The sequence below is a fragment of the Sarcophilus harrisii genome, chromosome 1 (assembly GCF_902635505.1).
Source record: "Sarcophilus harrisii chromosome 1, mSarHar1.11, whole genome shotgun sequence".
In the NCBI taxonomy this organism is placed as follows: domain Eukaryota; kingdom Metazoa; phylum Chordata; class Mammalia; order Dasyuromorphia; family Dasyuridae; genus Sarcophilus; species Sarcophilus harrisii.
This window is the reverse complement of record NC_045426.1, coordinates 560,772,599-560,794,017: the sequence shown is the minus strand read 5'-3', so window position 1 is coordinate 560,794,017 and position 21,419 is coordinate 560,772,599. Positions and strand designations below refer to the sequence as shown.

Here is a 21,419-nt window from a genome sequence, read left to right as displayed (position 1 = left end):
AAGTGGGAGCATAAAAAAGTTTCTATTTGAAAAGAAATTAAATTTAAAAATTTTCAAATAACTTAAAAAAATAAAAATAGCACATTAAATAATAAAGAAGAAAGTCCTAAAATTACCTAAGCACTTTCTCTTTGGAGAACTTAATGAGAATAGGAAATGAATGGATGCCTAGAAGTTGATTGTTATACTTTATCAACAACTGGTGTTTCTCTCAGGATAAGGGAGTGTATTGTATATGTTGTGGGAAATAAAATGATGTAAAGTTACTAAGTAATGAGGAAGGGATGTAATTCTCTCCCTACCTTGAACTTTGGCTTCACCTATCCAGAAAGGTTTCATCTAGGCTTGTACTTTTGATTCTTGGTATCTTCAAGAAGTTGGTGGAATTTCTCAGCACAGAGTAGGTAAAGAGAGTAGGTAACAATCACCAAAGGTTGTTGGGGTGAATCAATGCTTGGTCAAAGAGATGGACTTTTTTATCCTAGTCTTTAGTGAGGAAGAACCTTGCTAAAATGGAAAGGACCCCAGGATGGAAGGAAAATCCAGGACAGAAGGCTATAAGGAGGTACCACAACAGTCATGGGATGACACAGGTGTGAAGGCTACTGACAATTTTTTCCCATGAGTTCTCCATTACTGGCTATTCAAATGGCTTCTTTTTCATAGAGAAATAAGGCCTCCTATCTCTGGTTTAGAAAAGATCAGCTTCCCATTGATCTTGACCCATACCTTGATCCAGAAGTATAACTTAATCTTAATTTCTCTTTCAGAGTTCTAACTCCAAGAGGTGGTCAATAGGTTGGTCTTCTCTAGACTGAAATGGTAAGCCAAAAACCTTTTTCCATGAACATAACTTGAATTTTCTTCCCTCAGAGAACAGGGACAATCAGCTCTCTGAACTGGGGAGAGGAGAGAAGGATCCAAACTCCAAAAATCCATTATGACTATTGGTTTTTTAAAGCCCACAGATTATACCTGAGGGGTACGAGCTTCTGAAAACACGTACATTTCCTACAACACAGAGAAAGAGGGATGCACATCTGGGATACAGAAGGTACAGCTTCACTCTGGCCACTGATTCTCTCATAAATAAATACATAAAACGGGGCAGGGGGTGGGGAAGAAGCATATTAAAACAGAGCCATTTTAAATAGATTTAAGGAGAGTAATATATTTTTATTTCATTAAAATAGATTTTAAAACAGACTGTGTAAAAGAATTAGGATTCTCAATAATTTACTATTATTTACATTAGCAAATGTTTGTGGTTAGTAGACACTTAGCGATGGAAAGTTTATCAGGAGATTGTAAGGCAAAGCACCCAGAGGTACTCCCAGGCTAAGAAAACCACCACTGGAGAGGTAACCAACTCAGAAATAGCTTTCTTCCTGTTGCCCATCCTTTCAGATTAAGCATGGTAATTATTTCATTAAATACTTGACAAACAGCAAGTGAGGTCAAACCTCTGACTGCTGGGTGGTAATAAAGAGACTCATTACTCCTACACTGAAGAGCTGTTAGCCCAGAACAGATTCTTTTCCTTTTGGCCTGATCTCCCAAAGCCTATCATTAAATCAGTCTGAGCTTATCCAGGGAGAAGCCTGATCCTCCATGGTCTCCCCTTGCTCTGCAGACAATATTGGTTATTAGCCTCCAGTAAAAACAGTGAGAGCAAGCTTTAGCAGAGCCTGCTCGTCCAAATGTGAGCCGAAAACAACAAACACATATCCTGGTTCCCAGGGAAATCCTGTAACTACTCATGACCTGGCTGGTTGACTCAACTTTCCCTTCCTGTCCCCAGAACTTGGCAATGGTTCACAATCATTCCAAGTGTTTTCTCAACTTAACATGTGACTCACATCCATGTGTGAGAGTGGAAAAGAGCAGGATGGGGAAGGGGGTGCTCAAGTGACTTTAAGGAGAAAGTGGGATACTCCTCTTCAGGAAATAATACAGATCTGTCAGAGCTAAATGGAGTTGCAGTCCTCACAGTATGTCTCCTCCGTAGGCACTAGGTGATTATCCATGCACCAGGTGTGATGTGTGAGCTTCTCAGGTAATGAGGAAACAGTCTGGTTTTACTGAAAGGAAAAGGAATGTCCATGGAGATGCTTTGTCATATAGGTGGTCCTGAGGCTTCTGTGGCTGCTGCAAACTTTGCTATAGACCTTTCCCTGATATCAGATTCCATCTTGATGTGAGTCCTCTTTCCCTGTTTCCACTGACTTCCAAAAACTTGTACCTTAGGAAGTGTGTAGAGATCCACTGATGATCTGAGCCACTACAGGGCCCGTCTCATATCTGGGGTTAGATGACCACCTTCAGGTCTAAGTGGTTGAGGGCTATGGAACAGCAGCTTAAGTCAGTAATAAAAGGCCAGAGGGTTGGTGAATGGGCTACTGGAAGATCAGTCCAAAATGTCCGTCTCAAAAGGGACCAGGTGATAGTAGGACAGGTTGGTAACATAAGCTGCTGGGTCTTCACTGTCCTCCAGCTCTGAGGTAAACTCACTGCCATTCTCAAACCTGAAACCAAAAAACAAAACAAATAAACAACAAATAGAGATGAGAACCTATTCATAGGCCCCCCCTCTGCTTTCAAAGAACTTTATGGAAAGGCACTCATTAAGCGACACCCATTCCCTCCACTGGGATCCTTGGATAATAGCCCTTTCAAGGAAATGTGTTCCAGGAAAATAGTCCTAATCAGTGCCCATGTTTATAAAAAGCAACAAGAGCTACTCAAAGGTACACCTTGGTGAAATATATCCTTCTAGCTTTAGTAATCACTCCCATGACACCAATTTCCAATCTAAAAATGGCCTTCTAAAGACAGAAATAACTAGAAGTATAGTTTTAGAACTGGAAGAGATTTCAGAGGTCATCTAGTTTAACAGTCTTATTTTTTAATACTCATAAGTAAACTTTGTCCCAGATAGGAACTATGACTAATATGTAACAGAGGTGATATGTGAGAATGGAATTTGAACTCAGATTTCACATTAAATTCTGTTTTCATCTTACTATACTGACCTACAACCAATTCAGATCTTTTAAAAACTATAATCAATTCTAAGGATTTTTTTTTTTTAAAGCTGGCCTAAAAAACTAGTAAACATATTAGGTATCAAATACAAGAAGTAACCCCTAGTTCAGACACACAAAGAGAGGATTTGGGACTTGAAGCTTTATTCCTCCACAATAATTACAATTCAAATCTCTTCTTTTGAATAGTCCCTTGATCAAAATTCTAGTATGTGGGACAAAAGCTATTCATTAGAAGAACAGTGAATAATATAGCTTTAAAAATCTTTTTAAAGAAAGAAGCAAGACTAAACAAAACACACCACAGAAGAGAGGAATAACTGGAAATGCCTGGTGAGCTTCCTTAGACTTTTGGCAGATGAGGTTTGAAAGAAGGGCTCACAGATCATGTTGCACAGCAATAAAAAAAGACATAACTTCTAATTGACCTAACAGAATGTCACCATAACTCTACAGAAAGAATTTCTGGAAATCCAGTCTCAGAGCAGCAGTTTCTGGTGGTTTCTGACCTATAAAGGTCGGTAAAAGACCAAGGGTAAAAGATCCTTGGAAGGGTTCTTTTGCTACCCAAATGGTCATCCAACAAGCTATAACTCCAACAAAATAAGAGTCAATATTCAGCATATTAATCAAGAAAGCATACCTTCTGTAGATTGAAAAAACAATGCATTAAACATATTTGTTACTATTTTGCATAAATGCATGTTATGATTATTAAAATACAAAATCATTTAAAAGCATGATTCAGTAACTCTGTCAAGAGAGATTTGAATTCATAGTCCCCTCTCAGACAATTACCTTAGGCAAATCACTTAATCTCTGTCTGCCTCAGTTTTCTTATTGTAAAACAGAGATAATAAGAATAGTACTTATTTTGCAAAGTTGTGGTCAGAATAAAATATGATAATATTTGTAAAGCACTTTCTAAACTTTAAAAGCACTTTATAGATACCAGATATTATCATTTGATGATGGAAAAAAAAAAAAAAACAAAGAAACAGCTTGCTTTTGCTTTTATGAAAACATGTTCACAGTGACTTGGAACAAACCTATGAACTTGAAAATGACATGGATAAAGCATCTGCCAAGGTGCAAAATTTCCTGCTGAATATTTTCCTATCCATGTGCTGCACCTCCCTCATTCCACCAGGATTAATTAATCCTGTCCAGGAGTGATAGAGAAGGAAGGAAGGAAGGAAACCCTGGGAAAATGAGTCAGGATGCTGAGGTCATGGCTTTTACTACTGAATTCACACGGCCTCTGGCAGTCATGTCAAATACCTCAGTTCTTGAAACTGGTTTGAGGAGGCTAGAATGACTTGTTTAATTTTTGCTCTGAGGTTGGAAGTTTGGTATCTCTTTCAGCCAAACAAGGCAAAAAGGGACAGCTGGTTCTCTTTTTCTGTTCTTTCATGGGCTCATATACAGACACAACAGATATAGCATATTTCAATCAAAACACAATCATTCCATGTTGAGTTATTGTTATTTAAAGTCTCAGGCATCCACTGTCTTTATGCTGTGACACCACAGAAACTACACTGTCAGAAATAAACTCGATCTCATGTCCTAGCAATGTGCCTGCTATCATCTGATTCATGGGCACAAGTCCAAGTGGTTAAACCTTAGTGGAGTTGAGGACAAACTTTAATGTAGGGAGACAGCCTGAGGGTTAAAACCTCCAATAAATCAAAACATCATCTCTCACCAACCCCATCCTTCGCCCCTTGACTGGCAACTTGTCTGAAATTAATAAACAGACTGTTCCCCAAGGTCAGAACAGCAATTCTTTCCTGGATTCCATATATCAAAGAAATATTTCTCCTGAAAGGGGCAGACAGAAGTTTATAGACAGTATTCCTTTTAAATGCTTACTTGAATTACCAGACTTCTGGAGGTGAGACTATTCAGATAAGAGTCATTTAAAGCTAGGCTTTCTATCTCCCACTGTCCAAGAGGTTTTCTGTACTTTTTTGAATAATACTTTTATTGGTATCTTTTGTTTTTTTTTTTTACATAGCTTAAACATTTCTTTGAATATCCCATGCTCTTCCTTCCCAGAGAACCATCCCACCATTTTTAGTTAAAAAGAAAAAAATTGAAAAATCCTGATAATATATGCATTATTTGGCACCACACCACTCCATCCCCAAACACATACAGCAGTAGGGTAAAGAGTGTCCCTATTGTTTGGGGCTAATGATCTTGCAACATTCAGTTTCAATTGCTTTGTGATCAATGTCTTTGAAATTTATCTTGTCATCATCATCATTGTGTATATTGTTTAATTGGCCTAACATACTTTCTTTGTATCAGTTCATAAACCTTTTCATACCTTATCAAAATTGATATTTTTTGTGGCACAGTCACAACCCATTATTGTTCATGAATCACAATCAGGTTAACCATTCCCTCATCCATAGGCACCAACTTTTATCTAAACGATTCTTTGCCATGACAAAATATACTGGCTATAAATATTTAGTACATAGGGGGCAGCTATATTTTTAATGTCCAGTATTTTTCCTAAACAAAATAAAGACCAGATCCATCATATAATATCAAAGTCTTTGCCTTCTCTTTCCACAGGATTTCTAAGTCCCCAAATTCACAATCTGTCAAATATCTCCGCTCAACTCATTGAGGAAGAAACCTTCTAATTTTAAAGTTTTGGGGTGAGCGATTTTCATGCTCAAAGCATTGATGGAAAGGAACTCTTTGATAATAGTAAAGATCTTCTGAGTGTATAGAGAACACTGCAAGGTCAACACTTAAATTAACTAGTTTAATAATTGATGATAGAAGCAGGCAACCAGGATGGTGAAAATACTCCAAAACATGCCACTTCCTAGGGTGAAGAAGAGTTTGGAGTTAGTCAGAGTGTGGGAGTGGGAGAAATACTTCCTTTTATATGACTTCTGTCTTCACACATTTAAGGGCTGTTCTGTGGAAGAAGAGATTTGACTTGTACTACTTGGGCATAAAGGAAAAACCAGGACTAAAAAGCAGGAGCTAAAGGAAGACAGATTTTGGCTTCATAAAAGGAAAATTTTCCCAATGATAAGAATTCTATGCAAAAGTAAAATGAGCTGTCTCAAAGAATGATGAGTTCTCTGGCCTGAAGGGTTATAGCAAAGACTAAATAACTACTTATTAAGGATGGTATCCAAAGGTTTCATACTTTAGACAAGAATTAGACCACACAAGCTCTGAGATCCCTCCCCATGATAATACTTTATAGAGTGTCTAAAGAGTTTTGGCTTTCCTCACCCTTATGAACTCAAATTTCCTTGTGGACAATAAAAAATCCATCTTTAAATATTACTGTGCTCTAAGACACAATATGCACAATTTGTGCTTGCTTTGGCAGCACACATACTAAAACTGGAATAATACAGAGATTAGCATGGTCTCTGCTCAAGGATGCCATGCAAATATGCACAATAAACATAGAGAATCATGAAAAGACATGAAACTGATGTAAAGTGAAGCAAGCACAGCCAAGAAAAAGAAATGCACTGACCAAAAATAATATAAATGTAAAAAAATAACAATAAAAAAGAAAGTTGCAAACTTATAAAGAATAAGACTAGTCCCAAAGAGAAAATACCTCCCTCTGCTCCTATGCAGAGGTGGAATTCATGAATATGGAACACTGTTTATAATGCAGATTTTTTCCCCCAATATGTTGATTGGTTTTAGTGGGTTTTTTTTTCCTTTTTCTATTCTTTAAAATAGTATACAGTGATAAATCTAGGTGATGTAAAAAAAAAAAACAATAAAAAATTAATAAAAGTATATTCCCCCAAAAAGAAAAATCCATCCTTAGGAGCTTCTTTAGAGTGGTGGACTATGTAATTTTTTTATTTCTTATTAATTCAACAAACAATATGAATATTAAATCCTTGCTGTGATCAAACCTTTATTTCAATGATGGACGAGATTAGTTTAGTTAGAAAATAGTCTTACCCTTGAGATTATAATTTAGGAGAATAGGAAATTATAAACACAGGTAGCTTCATATATGATAATATGAATTAAAGAAGTGTGTCACAAAAGAAATGTTGTTTGACAAAAGAGAAACTGGGAGAAGGGCATGATAATAATATGATGATAATAGTGATGAAAACGAGCATTTTTATACACTTTAAGATCTGCAGAGTACTTTACAAATATTATAGCACTTCCTCCTCAAAACAACCCTGAGAAATAGATGTTACTATTCCACTTTTACAGATGAGGAAATGAAAGCAGGAAGAGATTGTGACCTGTCCAAAGTCACACAGCTAATGAATTAAAATCTAGATTTGAACTCAGGATTGCCAAACTTCAGGCTTAGCATTCTAAACATTGCACCACCATGGGTAGGGTTTTAAATTATGGGTAAAGATTTAGCAGGAGAGCGAGCATTCCAGGCCTATGGAAAAGAACGCATTGCTCTGTTATCACTTATTTTCCTGTCCCTAGCACTATGATGTCCAATTTGGAAGGCCTCATAAATGTTTGCTGAACTGAAGCACTCCATCAAGAATTACATTGCTTTTTTCGACGTAACCAAAATTCAAAACAAAATACTTACAAATGTTCTGTTGAATCCACATCCAAGTGATTGTCTTTTCCATTTGGTATACTGTGATCAATAACTATCGTCTCAGTATTTGCTAAACAAAATCCATTAGACCTCATGATTTCTGAAAAGAAAGATAACAGGATTGATTAACCAGAATTCATTGCAGGATGTATGCCTCTTGGATAAAATCAAAATCAAGGAGATGAATTTCATAAGTATGGAGGATATTTAATAGGTTAATTTTTAAACTATTTAACTCACTTTTCTTCTTGAAGCTCAAGAAGGCATTGGTAAGATATAATCGTCCATTAATCTGCCAACTTAATCCAAAATTTTTCGATTTTTTTCATTTTTTTTTTACTTAATCCAAAAGTTTTTAACTTTTCTTACGTCATGCACCTTGCTTTTAAATCTGGTAAGACCTATGGAGCCCTTCTCAGATAAAATGCACAAACTAAAAATCATAGCATCACAAAGGAAATCAATGATGCAGTATCAATGCCAGGCCTCCAAGTCAGAAAACTCATCTTTGTGAGTTCAAATCTGGCTTCAGACACTTACTAGCTGTGTGACTCTAGACAAGTCATTAAGTTTGCCTCCTTTCTTCATTTGTAAAATAAAGTGGAAAAGGAAATTACAAATCACTTAACATCTCTGCCAAGAAAACCCCATATGGGAACACAGAAAGGTCATAACAAAACTGAAAAACAACTGAATAGTTATCAAAAAAAAAAAAAAAAAAGTTCACAGAACCCAGCTTAAGAACCCTTCTCTGCAGAAACAAGAGAATATTATACACAATAACAACAAGATTATGTGATGATCAACTGTGAAGGACTTGACTGTTCTCAACAATGAGGTGATTCAGGTTAATTCCAAAAGACCTGTGATGGAGAGAGCCATTTGCGTCCAGAAAGAGAATTGTGAGAACTGAATGTGGATCACAACATAGTATTTTCACCTTTTGTTATTGTTTGTTTGCTTTTTTTCCCTTTGGTCTTTTCTTTCACAACATGACAAATATGAAAATATTTTTAGAAGAATTGCACATTTAACTTATATCAGATTGCCTGCTATCTTGAGGAGAGGTGAAGAAGAGAGAGAAGGGAGAAAAATTTGGAATACAAGGTTTTGTAAAGGTGAATGTTGAAAACTACTTTTACATGTATTGGGGGGGGGGGATTTAACATTGTAGCTTACAAAGGCAATCCCCTAAAGCTTGGTGTTTCTAACAAAGAGACAATCAGGGTGGTACGACAGAAAACTCAATGGACCTAAATGTCAGAAGAGTTTCTAATCCTGGCTCTACTTACAACTTGGCTGTGTTGTTTGAGCTGCAGCTTCCTCATATGCATAATGAGAGAACTGGGTGATTTCTAGACCTCTCTGAACTTGGACTTTTTTTTTTTTAATTCTATGTCATCTATCCATCTAAGGGTCAAACATGGCAGTGCCACAGTACACTTTCTCACATTTGGTTCTGCCAATTTTATCTTTTCCAAGTGAAGATGCTTTCACTTCCCCTGCAAGGTCACACCACAATCTAACAATAGATTGGATGAACATTAATAGCTCTCTCTCCTCCTTGGTGTTTATACACATGATTCAATTATCTGTAAACCTTGGCATACCCCCTAATCCCTAATTGCCCTCCAGCTAGGCCCCTATTCACTTATCAATAATTGTTTTTTCTCTTACCAATCTTAAAAGGAACATTTATGCTATAAAAAAAAATCAAAATTCTTGGCATATTCTCAACAACTTTAGAGAAGTCTCACTTCCTTGTTCAAGATCTAAAGCATGGCAGCATATAGATTAAAATAGCCTCTGATGGTGTTGTTGGCACCTCATGGGGCAAATGAGAATCTAGTTAAGATGTCCACAATCACATTGAGCCTTTAAAGGCTTGGGCATTTTAAAAGATTTTCCCCCCTTCTGCCTTTCCAAGATTTGTTTTATTTCCCTCTACCTCTCAGCCTGTGTTGTTATCATCTAAATCAGCTTATGATTTTTTTTTTGGCCAAGCAATAAGCTATTAGTTAAGCCTTTACTAGATATTTACTACAGTACTAAATTCTAAGGATACACAAAAAAGGCAAAAATAATCCCTCCGCTCAAGGAGTTCACAATCTAAAGAAGGAGACAATAAGTGAACAATTGTGTACATACATACACACATATACATAAATGTATAATATAAATGGAAGCTCATCTCAGGAAGGCACTAAGGGGAAGAAGAGGTAAGGGATAGGGAACAGGAAAAGCCTCTTATAGAAGGTAGAATTTTGAGGCAAGCCTTGAAGAAAGCTTGGGAAGGTGAGGAAAGGAGGCATTCTAGGCATAGAGGACTAGAACAAGTATTTGGATTTAGGAGATGGAGAGCTATGTTCAAGGAATCCCAAGAAGGACAATGTCACTGGATCACAGAGTACACAGAGAAGATGGAAGGTGATCATAGAGGTAAGAATGGATCAGCTTGCCTAAAGGTCTATAAAACTGCAAATCCTTTTGATCCAATAATACCACTATTAGTGTGTTTCCCAAAGAGATTTTTTAAAAGAGAAAAGAGTAAATTTGTACAAAAATATTTATAGCAAATCTCTTTTGTGGTGGAAATCAAGGGGATGCCCATCAATTGGGGAATGGCTGAACAAGATATGATATGATAAAATACTATTGTGCTATAAAAAATGAACATATTTCAAAAAAATCTAGGAAGACTAAATGCTGGGTAAAGTGAACAGAACCAAGAAAACATTGTATACAGTAATATCAATATGGACACAACAACAGTAACAATAACCAGCTATGAAAGACAGCTCTTTTGAACAATACAATACAAGGATTCTTGATGGAAAATGCTACCTACCTCCAGAGAAAGAACTGATGGCAAAAGCAGATCAATTCTATTTTTCACTTAATTTTTTTTTCATGTTTTTTGGGAATAAGGGGATCCTATGTTTTCTTTTACAATGTGACTAATATGAAAATATTCTGCATGACTGCACATGTATAATCTATATGAAATTGCTTGCTATTTTAGGCAAAAAAGTAGAGGGAGGGAAAAAATTTGAAACTCAAAAAAAGTTTTTTAATGAATAATAAAAATTTTTACATGTAAATAGGAAAAATAAATTTTAAAAATAATTAATATGGATCAAGTTGTAAAGGGATTTAGCAATAAAATGAAGAGTTTCATATTTGATTCTTTTTATTGAATATTTAATTATAATTTCTATTTCTGTTATAACTAACATTATGTTTATGTAATATGACACAATTATAATTTATTAAGTGTTATTTTGTATGTTTATTATTTTATACTTATTAATTTTTTTAAAAAAGTTCCAGGTTATCTATGGCCTTTCAGGAGAACAAATGAAGTACTGATACAGTTTCAATTCAACAAACATTTCTTGAACACCTACTAAGTGCCAGGTACTATATTATATGTAGGGTAGACAAGGACAAATGTGAAATAGTTAAATCATGAAGTTAAATCATGAATACACTCGTCTGGATGACACAGGCTAGTCTCATGGCCCAGGCAATTGCTTAATTTTCTTGTATGACTATCTGGTGAAGCTACAGGTCTCGTTTCACAGGTCTCTGGCCAGCAAGCAGTACTGACATCCTATACTCCTACAACGTTCCTCTGGCCCTCTGCCTTCCCAATGCCAGAAACAACACATCCTGTATTTGGTGCTGGAGTTATTCATGTCATGTGAAAGGGCATAAGAGGTAAACTGAAACTTGAGGGTTTTTTAAAATCTCAGGGATCAACTCTACTTCTAAGTGCAAAAAAGAAATAAGTACATGATTCTCTAGGGCCAAATTCCACAGTTTCAAGATTTCTTGTTCCCCCTTCTTGAACCTGATTATGTGAAAATTATTAAATTTTACCCTAATAGGAAAACCAAAAAAAAAAAGACCCAAAAAAAGATATATAATCATGTTTAAAAACAACAAACTTCTTTTTCATTTTGATAAACTTATTCTTTTAACAACCATAATTCTGTAAATTAACAATTTCTCCCTACACCAGAGGATTTAAAAAAAAAAATTAACAAGTGACAAAAACCATCACTACACAATGCTCCTGAGTAAACATCTGAAAAGGTAGGTTTTTTATTTTTATTTTATTTTATTTTTTTGCTGAGGCTATTGGGATTAAGTGACTTGCCCAGGGGTCACACGGCTAGGAAGTGTTAAGTGTCTGAGGTCATATTTGAACTCAGGTCCTCCTAATAGGGCTGGTACTCTGCCACCTAGCTGAAAAACCTGAAAAAGATTTTTCTTAAAACAACTCTAGAAAAATGCAATCCTTCCCACAAATAAATTTAAATTGAGGCAAATTTTCTAAATCTTCTAAAAATGAATTTAATGTATACACAAAAAGGAGATATCAATACCTGGCTGGAACCTCAGGTTAAAAAAATTTTTATATTATACTGTTTAGCTGTATAACCCTGAAAAACAGAGCATGTCACTCAACCTGTTTCCTCATCTGTAAAATGAGGAAAATGATAGCACTTCCCTCACAAGATTGTTGTGAGACTCAAATGAGATAATATATTAAGATTTTTGTAAACCTTAAAGTATTACATAAATCTCAGCTATTATTGTTATCACTACCAATAAAGACATGGAAGACAGCATATCAACTATCTTAATTTTTTCAGGATATTTACACTAACCTGACTGAAATGAAAGTAAGGCTAATTAAAGGATGTGGATGCTCATTAAAACTGGAGAAACTGAGCCAGGTTCTGGTTCATCTCTTCCTCTTATGGAAGGTGTCCCCCAAAGCTCTATTCTCAGCTTTCTTTTTCCTCCAAGGATCAATCTTATGTCAAATGAGTCTCAAATCTCTCACCCAAGTCCAAATCTCTATCCCCAAGCTTCCCTTTCATTTCCCACATCCTATTTAACCTTTCATCTTGATCACATCGTCATTTCCAGCTCAACAGATCCAAAACTGAGCTCATCATTCTCTTTCCTAAACCCAAATCACTCCCAAACTTCCCTATTTATGCTGAGGATACCACAAGCCTCTCAGCCATGGAGACATAAAACCTCAGTCATATTTGATCCTTGCTTTTCTCTGACAAATAACTCAAATTCTGTTGTTTCTGCCCCCACAGTATCTATTGAATCCATATTTCTATTCCAACTCAGTCTCTAATTCAAGCCCTAATAAAACTTCTTCTTAGGGGTACTATTTTAATGGACTTGTGATTGATCTTTCTGCTTTAAGCCTTTCCCTTCGCCCATTTATCCTTCTCATTGTTGCCTAACTTTTCTTCTTAGTACATCTCTTGGATGCTCTCAATAAGACTATTCTAATGAACTTCTAATTGGGTCTTCCTTCCTGGAACTTCTCCCTTAACCAATTCATCCCTGCCAATGCTACCTAAATTACCTTTTCAGACCATTCCTTAAATCAAATCAGTCTCTTATTCTTAAGCCTCCAGGATTTTCCAATGTATACACAATAAAATCAAACTGGAAATCTAGAGTTCGTCTAAAATCTGATTGCAACTTATTCAAGCTTATTTCATACTCTTTCATCTAGTCTCTAGCCCAGCCCTCTAATCCGTGATCTCATCCTCTCCCATTCTGAACACCCACAGACTGGCCTGTAACATTCTCTCTTCACACCCCCACTTTTTGAAATTGTTCTCTCCTGATATCTCCAGGTGAAGCGTTCTCTTCTCTCCTCAAATTTCTCACAGCACATCACTTAGGGCTCTCCTTGGCCCTTATTGCATTTTGTCCTGAGGCATTCGTGTCTCATGAGCATGTTGTAGCCCCACAATTATTTTATAAATGGAAACATTTTTCATCTTTGTATTCCCAGGATAGGGCCTTACATATAATAGTCACTAAATAAATGTAATAAATGACCAACCTTGATTTTAGAATCAAAAGACCTGTGTGCATGTGCTGCTTTTTATCTGACATCTTTGAGCCTGAGTTTCCTTATTTATAAAATGGAGGTGTTTGAGCTACCTCCTTCAGAGAATTGTGAAGAAAGTGCCACAAATAGGAATCCTTATAGCAGGTAAGGTTTTAGATTCTATCTAGGTTCAGAATCATAGAGCAAATGTATTCATGTCCTTCTTGTAAAGACATGAGAGAATGGTCCTCCAGTTCACCCAGGATTTGTCCCAATACTAGTATTTTTTTGAGTCAGCCTATATTTTTAAAACTTTTTTTTTTTTAAAAATAGGTGATTGTCTTTAGAGTCATTTCCTAACCCCTTCAAAGTGTATCTTCCTTTGTGACAAAGACAAATAACAAAGCAAAAATACCCAATATATTTAGTTAAGCAAATAATATTTTGTCACCTCTTTGTCATGAAGAAGAATCTTTATTGATTCATGTTTCATTATCAATTCTTCAAGACCTTCAGTGGTTTTTCAGTTATTCAGATTCATCTTTTAATTGAAAATATGGTTGGTTTATTGGGGCTAAAATCAATCAAATCAAATTGGCTAAATTGGGCAGTCATCTCAATCTAAATATCTGCTTTCAAAAACACAATTTGAAGAGGAAAAGTAAAAACTTCCTTTTTTGAAATAGGTAGCTATGATTTTTCTTAGTGCAGAAAAAGGACTGATTTAAAATGCATTTGGATTTTCAAGCTATTGACATTTGTATATAATATAAATAGATATATATAATAATATAATATATTATATATCATATATAATATATATATTATAATAATAATATAATATATATATATATAAAATAAATATAATACAAATATAAAAATAATCTCAACCAAAAAAGTCTTGTTTCATCATCTACCTTGTCAGACTTACCCACATTACTGCTTCCTAACACATTCCAGGCAAGCTGAATTCTTTGCTAATTCCTCAATGTGAGACTCCATCTCTGTACCTTTTTGTAGATGCCAGTCACCTCCACCTTAATTCACTTGCCTCTTCCTACAGGCAGTCTTTCTGGAACTCTCCAGGTGTAAACCCTCTTTCCTTTCTCAAATTATCTTCTAGTTACTTGACTATGTTGCAACCCTTCTCTCTACTCCTATTTAAAGTCCTGAGAGTAAAGATTACTTTTCTGCTTTTGTCTTTGTATTTCCAGAAGTTTTTGAAATGATTTGAAAATACTTTTGCTTAAAATTGCCTTTTCCAGATTCTCATTTTACTATGCCCAGTTTCACATATGAACTTCAGTTTGGAATTACTCTATTAACCAGGAGTTAATTTTTATTAAACCTTTTTATTAAAGTTTAAAATATAGCACAAAATAAATGATAATTATCTACATAATTTAACAGAAGTATATATGAACATTCAGGAGAGTAGTAGTCTACACTCTACAATAATCAATCAGGTAAATGATTATCTTCATTTCTCTCTGAGGTTTAGAAGGATAAGCACAATGCTAACAACTGGGCACTCTTCTATTTGTTACAGGATCATATATCCTCTATATATATCATTATATATATGTGTGTGTGTGTGTGTGTGTGTGTATTATATATATATATATATATTATGTAGATAATTATCATTTATTTTGTGCTATATTTTAAACTTTAATAAAAAGGTTTAATAAAAATTAACTCCTGGTTATATATATATATATATATATTATCATCCCCTTCATCTACAGATAAGGAATCAGAAACAGAAGGAGATAAGTGACTTAATCAAAGTCACATGGATTTGTCAAAAGTGGGATTTGAACCCATGCCTTGAAACTCCAAGACCGTTTCCACTTAAAGGGTTTTCTTCTCAGAATTTATTTTAGTAAGGAATCACTAAATACAAACATGGCAGACATCAACCTGGGATGCTACAGTATTTATTCCATTTGTCCTTGACACTGTCCTAAATTATTGTCCTAAAATTTTATAACAATTCTCCCAGTGTAAGCTATTTTTCACAAATTAACAATTAGCACCACCTAGTGGACCTACTATTGTTCACTCAAATTTTTTTGTACAGAACCCAGCTATACTAATCATGGAAAGCTAGCAAATTAATGACAATTCTAGTCAAAATAAGCCTGGCTGCTTAATGAATAAATGCCAAACAATGTGCCAACCTCCCAGTATGTTTATCTCAATTCAGTAAAACATAGGTGCTATATAAATGATTATTTCTTTCCCCTCATTATAATTATTATTTACTGAATTAAAAACAGACCTGAGGACTACAGATGAAATGATTTTCTGAAGTCTGAAAGCTCCATCATAGTCACATCTTTGACATTATTTCATTGTTGCTAATTGTCTTTCACACGCCTCTCCCCCAAATATTAATTGATATTTTCTATAGTATCGTTAGATTCACAAAGTAAAATTTATGAGTTGCTTGTCATTGTTCTTGCCTATACTCATATCTGGGTCTGGATATTAGTGGAATGAGCAATTGACAAAACTAGGAGGCAGGCAACTCAGTGGTACAGTGAATAGTGTTGGAAATAGGAAGAACTGAGTTCAAATCCAGCCTTTGACACTTACTAGCTACGTGATCTTAGACATAACCTCTGCCTGCCTCAGTTCTGTCAGCTGTAAAATGGGGATAATAATGGCACCTAAATGAATATCAAATTTTTTAATGTAACTGGAAATATTTGGCTACACATAATAAATATATATATGTGTGTGTGTGTGTGTGTGTATATAATTATATAATATATAACATATTACGAACATATATGTGTAGGCATTGGACCACAGTAAGCTTGATGAAATAAGTGTGACAGAGTTCTCTACCTATTTATTCATATACATACATATTCTATCCAGCCATATCTAATAGATATCTTTAAATTCTTTTGAATTCCCTTCAGCTGCATAACTCTAGATGCTGAGCTCACAGTTCTCTGATAATCACCAAGTCTAATTATATACACTTCTCTAAATAAGGTGTTAGGTCAATCAGTTCTCCCTCTAACCCTAGATTGAAATTTATCTTGACCTATATATATTTAGATAATGTGGAAAATGTATTCTTTTCCCTTGGACTTATTTACATATTCTGTATTACCCTCCTCCATCTATTTTTAGAGAATTGGGTGATGAAGATATAAGGAATGAATTCTCATCCCGTTCTTTGATTAACCTCCAGAAGTCTAAACATTGTGTAGAATTTGACTTTTCCTATCTTCCGAGAGACAATTTCTCCTTAATGGCATATCAGCAGATAGCATATTGAAATCCTTAATCCAGATTTTACTGTCTTTGGGCTAGTAAGAAAATTGGTATGAGGGAGAGAAGGAGGGAGGGAAGGAAGGGAGAAAAAAATGAAGAAATGGTAGAGAAAGGGAAAGGAAGAAGGAAGGAGAGAAGAAAGGAAGAAAGAGAGGGGAGAAGAGAAGAAATGAAAGAAAGGAAAAGGAAAAGGAAAGGATCTAACAAAATTACAATAACACCACAAAAGGGAGTCAGCTGAAACCAACCAAATCCAGATTCTTCTATAAATTTACAAATAATTTTCAAAATTCATTTTATTTAAAATCATTTTATGTAAATTAATTATTTTTAATTTACCTGTTATTAATATGAATTAATGGTTCAGGATTATGAGTTTGGGGACTGACGAACATCAAATCATAAACAGCTAATTTTATTTAATGAAATGTAAAAAATTAAATTACTATAAGCACAAAGAGTTCTCTAAGTGTTTCTGAAATGACATTTTTTTATTGCCTTGGGGGATACAATGAAATCATTTTCACCATCGATTTTATTTGCCTTTTAGAGAAGAATCTAAGAGCCATACTTTCATTTAAATGAAATGTCTTTGGTATGTCATTATAGTATTATAGTCCTATTACTCTGATAACATTATCAATTTATTAATAAAGAGGGATTTGGATTTAAGGCATGGTCCTTAAAAAATAAATATAGCCCATAAACCCCAAGATATCTTAAGAGGTTCAGTCATTTTATATTCTTTTGGCACAGTACATTCAGGTAAGGTAGTATTCCTTGTGTGGTCAGAGAAGGAAGGAAGGAAGGAAGAAAGGACAGAAGATAGAAAGCAAGGACAGAAGGAAGGAGGGAAGGGAGGAGAGAAGGGAGGAAGGAAGGGAAGAAGGAAGGGAGGAAGAAAAGAAGGAAGGAAGGAAGAGAGAGAGAGAGAGAGAGAGAGGAAGGAAGGACAGAAGGAAGGAAAGAAGTTGTCTAACTGGAACTTGGGGACAGCTACTACTATTTACAAATCATTGTCTGTCCTTTGTTCTGGAAGAAGATCAGCTATATCAAGAAAGGGACATCTTAACTTTCAAGCGAACTGGATTTAATTGAGGCAGAAGATGTACACCAGCCCCACTGTCCCACTGTATAATTTCTTACAAAAAGATAATATTTTAATGGCATAGCCTTCAACAGAAATAACATTGTTTATCTTATTTCCTTAATACAATTAAGTGTATTTATGCAAAAAAAGAAGCCAAGCCTTGGTGCTGATATAGTAATCATATTTGACCAAGAATCATGAAGAAGTGCATGGATACTTAATTACTGCCAACTGAACATCAATTATATCAGAACTCAGAAATGGTGCATTTAGTGGCCATTAACCAGCATTTACACAGTGAGTCTTCGATAACTCCATCCAAGAACAATTCATTCGCTGTCTTGGGGAAATACATTTGGCAGTCAAATGATTCTAATGAGGGTGAGAGGTAGTTCAGTGCAGTGGGAAGAGTGGTGAACTAGGGACCATACACCTTATTTTTAATCTTGGTGACTTATTATCTATGCACAATTGGGCAAGTCACTTCATTCCTCTGGGTTTCAGTTTTCCTGTCTGTAAAAATAAGAATTGGATGACTAAAGAGTTTCTTTTAGTTCCAATTCTATTCTCCTTTCAGAATCCAGTGGTTCTCAGTGGTTCTCAAAGTATGGTCTAGAGAATCTGGGGATCTCTGAAATCCTTTTAGAGGGTCTACAAATTCAAAAATAGTTTTTATTTCCAATATGGCAAATGTCTATAAAGATAATCCAGATAAACAAAAATGTTTTGGAGAGATCCTCAACAATTTTTAATAGGATAAAGATACTGAAAACAAAAGTTTGAGAACCACTGCTTTAAATTGATATAGGGAGAGATCAACTAATCAGACCTGACTTATACTTTTCAAGCAAAAATAAATTACCTTAGCTATGATACTGCATGATATAAAGGGACTAAGCTTTAATTAAGTACCTATTAGGAGCAGCCAGTTGGCAAAGTAGGTGAGAGTGTGGGATCTAGAAACAAAAAGGCTCATCTTTGTAAATTCACATCTAGCCTGATACTTATTAGCTATGTGACCTGTTTGCCTCAATTTTCTCATTTGTAAAATGAGCTGGAGAAGGAAATGGAAAAGCACTCCAGTATCTTTGCCAGGAAAACCCCAAATGGGGTATGTCGTTATAGTATTATAGTCCTATTATTCTGATAGCATTATCAATTTATTGATTGACGTGACTGAGGGGAAAAAAATTCAAGCACATGTCGTGTCGTTATTTAAAACAAATATGATCATTTGACTTTTGAACTTTGGCATCTGAAAAAGTACTTGTCCAAGTACTTTAAAATATCCAGTGCTCTTTTGGAAGGCAAACTTTGGCTCCATTTAACCAATGCCCACGTCCATAAAAAACTGTGCTGGCCCTCTCTCTGAGCAAAACCACAATCTGATTCTTAAAACTTCTACACACATAAACAAACACAAAGCCTACTAGCTAAAGTATGTGATCTTCATTTTAATCAGCAACAAAGACTTAATCATTAATCAACTATGATCCAGTTCTTTCCAGAGTTTTTTAAATTTAAGATACCTAAAATATGAAAGTAACAGTGGAAAAACCACTCTACTATTCTAAATTTTTCAGATTTTATTCCCAGTTAATTAGAAAACAAACTATTTAAACCACATTAACCCAGTCAGTCCCCTGCAAAAATGCCTTCACTAACTTACAATTCATTATTATGCCCTCAGGCTTTTAAGAGGCTCAATACCGAAAATAGCTGTCTGAATGCACCTGCAGCTTCTCCCAAATCATAATGGAAGTATTTTTCCCAGTGCAATTTATCCACTGACCAGTTCAACAATTAAACTGAAAAAAACTGAATTTTTCTTTGTTTAGTTCTAGGGGGACAAAAAATAATATCCCCTATATATGCAAATACTTTCTTTTGTTGACTAACAAATGATTAAAACTATGTGACCCAGTTTAATCTTTTAGAGGCTTTTTTTCTTGGCAACTTAAAGGGGAATTCCAAAGAAGGGAGATATCAAGTAAGCATTTGGAGTTGTCATCTTGATAATCTCTACTCTCCATGCTCCTTTTAAAAGAAACCAACTCAAACCCCAAAGTTTCATTTTGCATTATGGTCAATTTACTAAATTGCCTCAAATCCTTTAGAACTGTAAGGGTATAAATCCCAAATCAATTAGTATGTAATTTTTTTTTAATAAAAATGAAATGTTACATCTCTTTGATGACACCTATGCCATTCTTTCTACTTAATTCCAGTAAATTTTTTTCTCAGGGCTAAGTGGGAGCGAATAGAATAAGTGACCACTCCAAAATCCTTTCCTCACCTTTTTTCCTTCTGAGTTCAACAAAGAAGAATGTTTTTAAGAGTATGAGCAATCAAAATGAATGTGTTTTTTTCTTACCTGATATTTTGACTGGACTCTGAAAACTTGGTTGAATTTTATGTACATTATCATTCTTTAATACTTGATCTAAAGGGGATCTTTCAAAGAAGGTAAGCACCACTTCTGACCTAGAATACTGGAAAGAAAGAGGATAGAATTCAGGCTTATTTTAATTTTCTTTAATTTTCCCATAGTTTTGGGTGTTTTCAGAATTTCATAGAATTTCAGACTGGAAAAAGGACTCTAGAATCTCAAAATGTTAGCATTTGGACATCATTAAATTCAACCTTTTTAATTTTATAGCTAAGGGAACTAAAGTCCAGAGTATAGAATGAATGATAGAAATAAGGCTTACACATTCAAATCCAACCTCTGACTCTATAGCTGAATGATCTAAGTAAATCACTTCACCCTGAACCTTGGTTTTCTCAGCTGCAAAATGGAGATACTTGTACTCTGTACTTCAAATGGCTGTTGTTATTTTTCTGCTTTGGAAGCAATCAAGTTAAGTGACTTGCCTTGGCCCAAAGCAACTGAATTTTAACTCAGGTTCTCCTCACTCTAGGGTCCATCCTTTATTCACTGTATCTCCAGCTGCCCTCTCAAAGGGTTGTTGGAGAAAATATTTTGAAAACTCTTTATGAATGAGTCATTACTAGGAGACCTGTCCAATGTCATAACTAGTTAAGGATAAATGGATGAATTAGAATCCAGGCTTACTTAAGAAAAACCAACAAAAAAATAAAGAAACCTAGCCAACACTGATGTTTTGTGTGCTATGGTGGCAAACTGATTTAATTCATCAACTGGGTTTGCATCCTACCTCTGCACCTTGCTATTTGCGTGACCTTGGAGAAATACACTTCATCTGAGTTTCCATTTCCTTCTGTGTCACATTTATAATATTAAAGGGCATAAGGAAGTTATGGATAATTCCAGGAATTTAAAAAAAAAAAAAAAAAGGCTAGGCTCTGACAAGATTGCACTCATTCAATCCATTTCATTTGAGCTAAATTATCTAAAGATTACCCAAAATCAAAGTGCCCACATATCCCACCAAAATTAATTTAACATAAAAGGAACTGACCAACTTCAGATTCCTTTGCTGCCAGGGCACATTTCAACCTAAGAATTGATTTGACTGTTTTTATTTAGCTTTGCTGTCA

General features: G+C 35.0%; 1 protein-coding gene and 1 non-coding gene across 4 annotated transcripts in view; one reads left to right on the top strand and one right to left on the bottom strand.

Annotated features, from left to right (window-relative positions):
• Positions 1–1,157: 1,157 nt before the first annotated feature.
• PXDC1 (PX domain containing 1) overlaps positions 1,158–21,419 on the bottom strand; it is a 53,661-nt gene continuing 33,399 nt past the window's right edge. For all 3 annotated transcript variants that reach the window (XM_012541689.3, XM_012541690.3, XM_003760216.4), the window contains 3 exons: positions 20,272–20,389; positions 7,624–7,735; positions 1,158–2,525 (listed from right to left, as the gene is read on the bottom strand). In XM_012541689.3, coding sequence (XP_012397143.1) covers positions 2,408–2,525; positions 7,624–7,735; positions 20,272–20,389 — 348 coding nt within the window. In that variant the 3' untranslated portion in view covers positions 1,158–2,407. The remainder of the gene's footprint in view (positions 2,526–7,623; positions 7,736–20,271; positions 20,390–21,419) is intronic.
• On the top strand, positions 6,399–6,502 carry LOC111719108. The gene has a single exon (XR_002769398.1). It is a non-coding gene; the product is annotated as a U6 spliceosomal RNA (small nuclear RNA).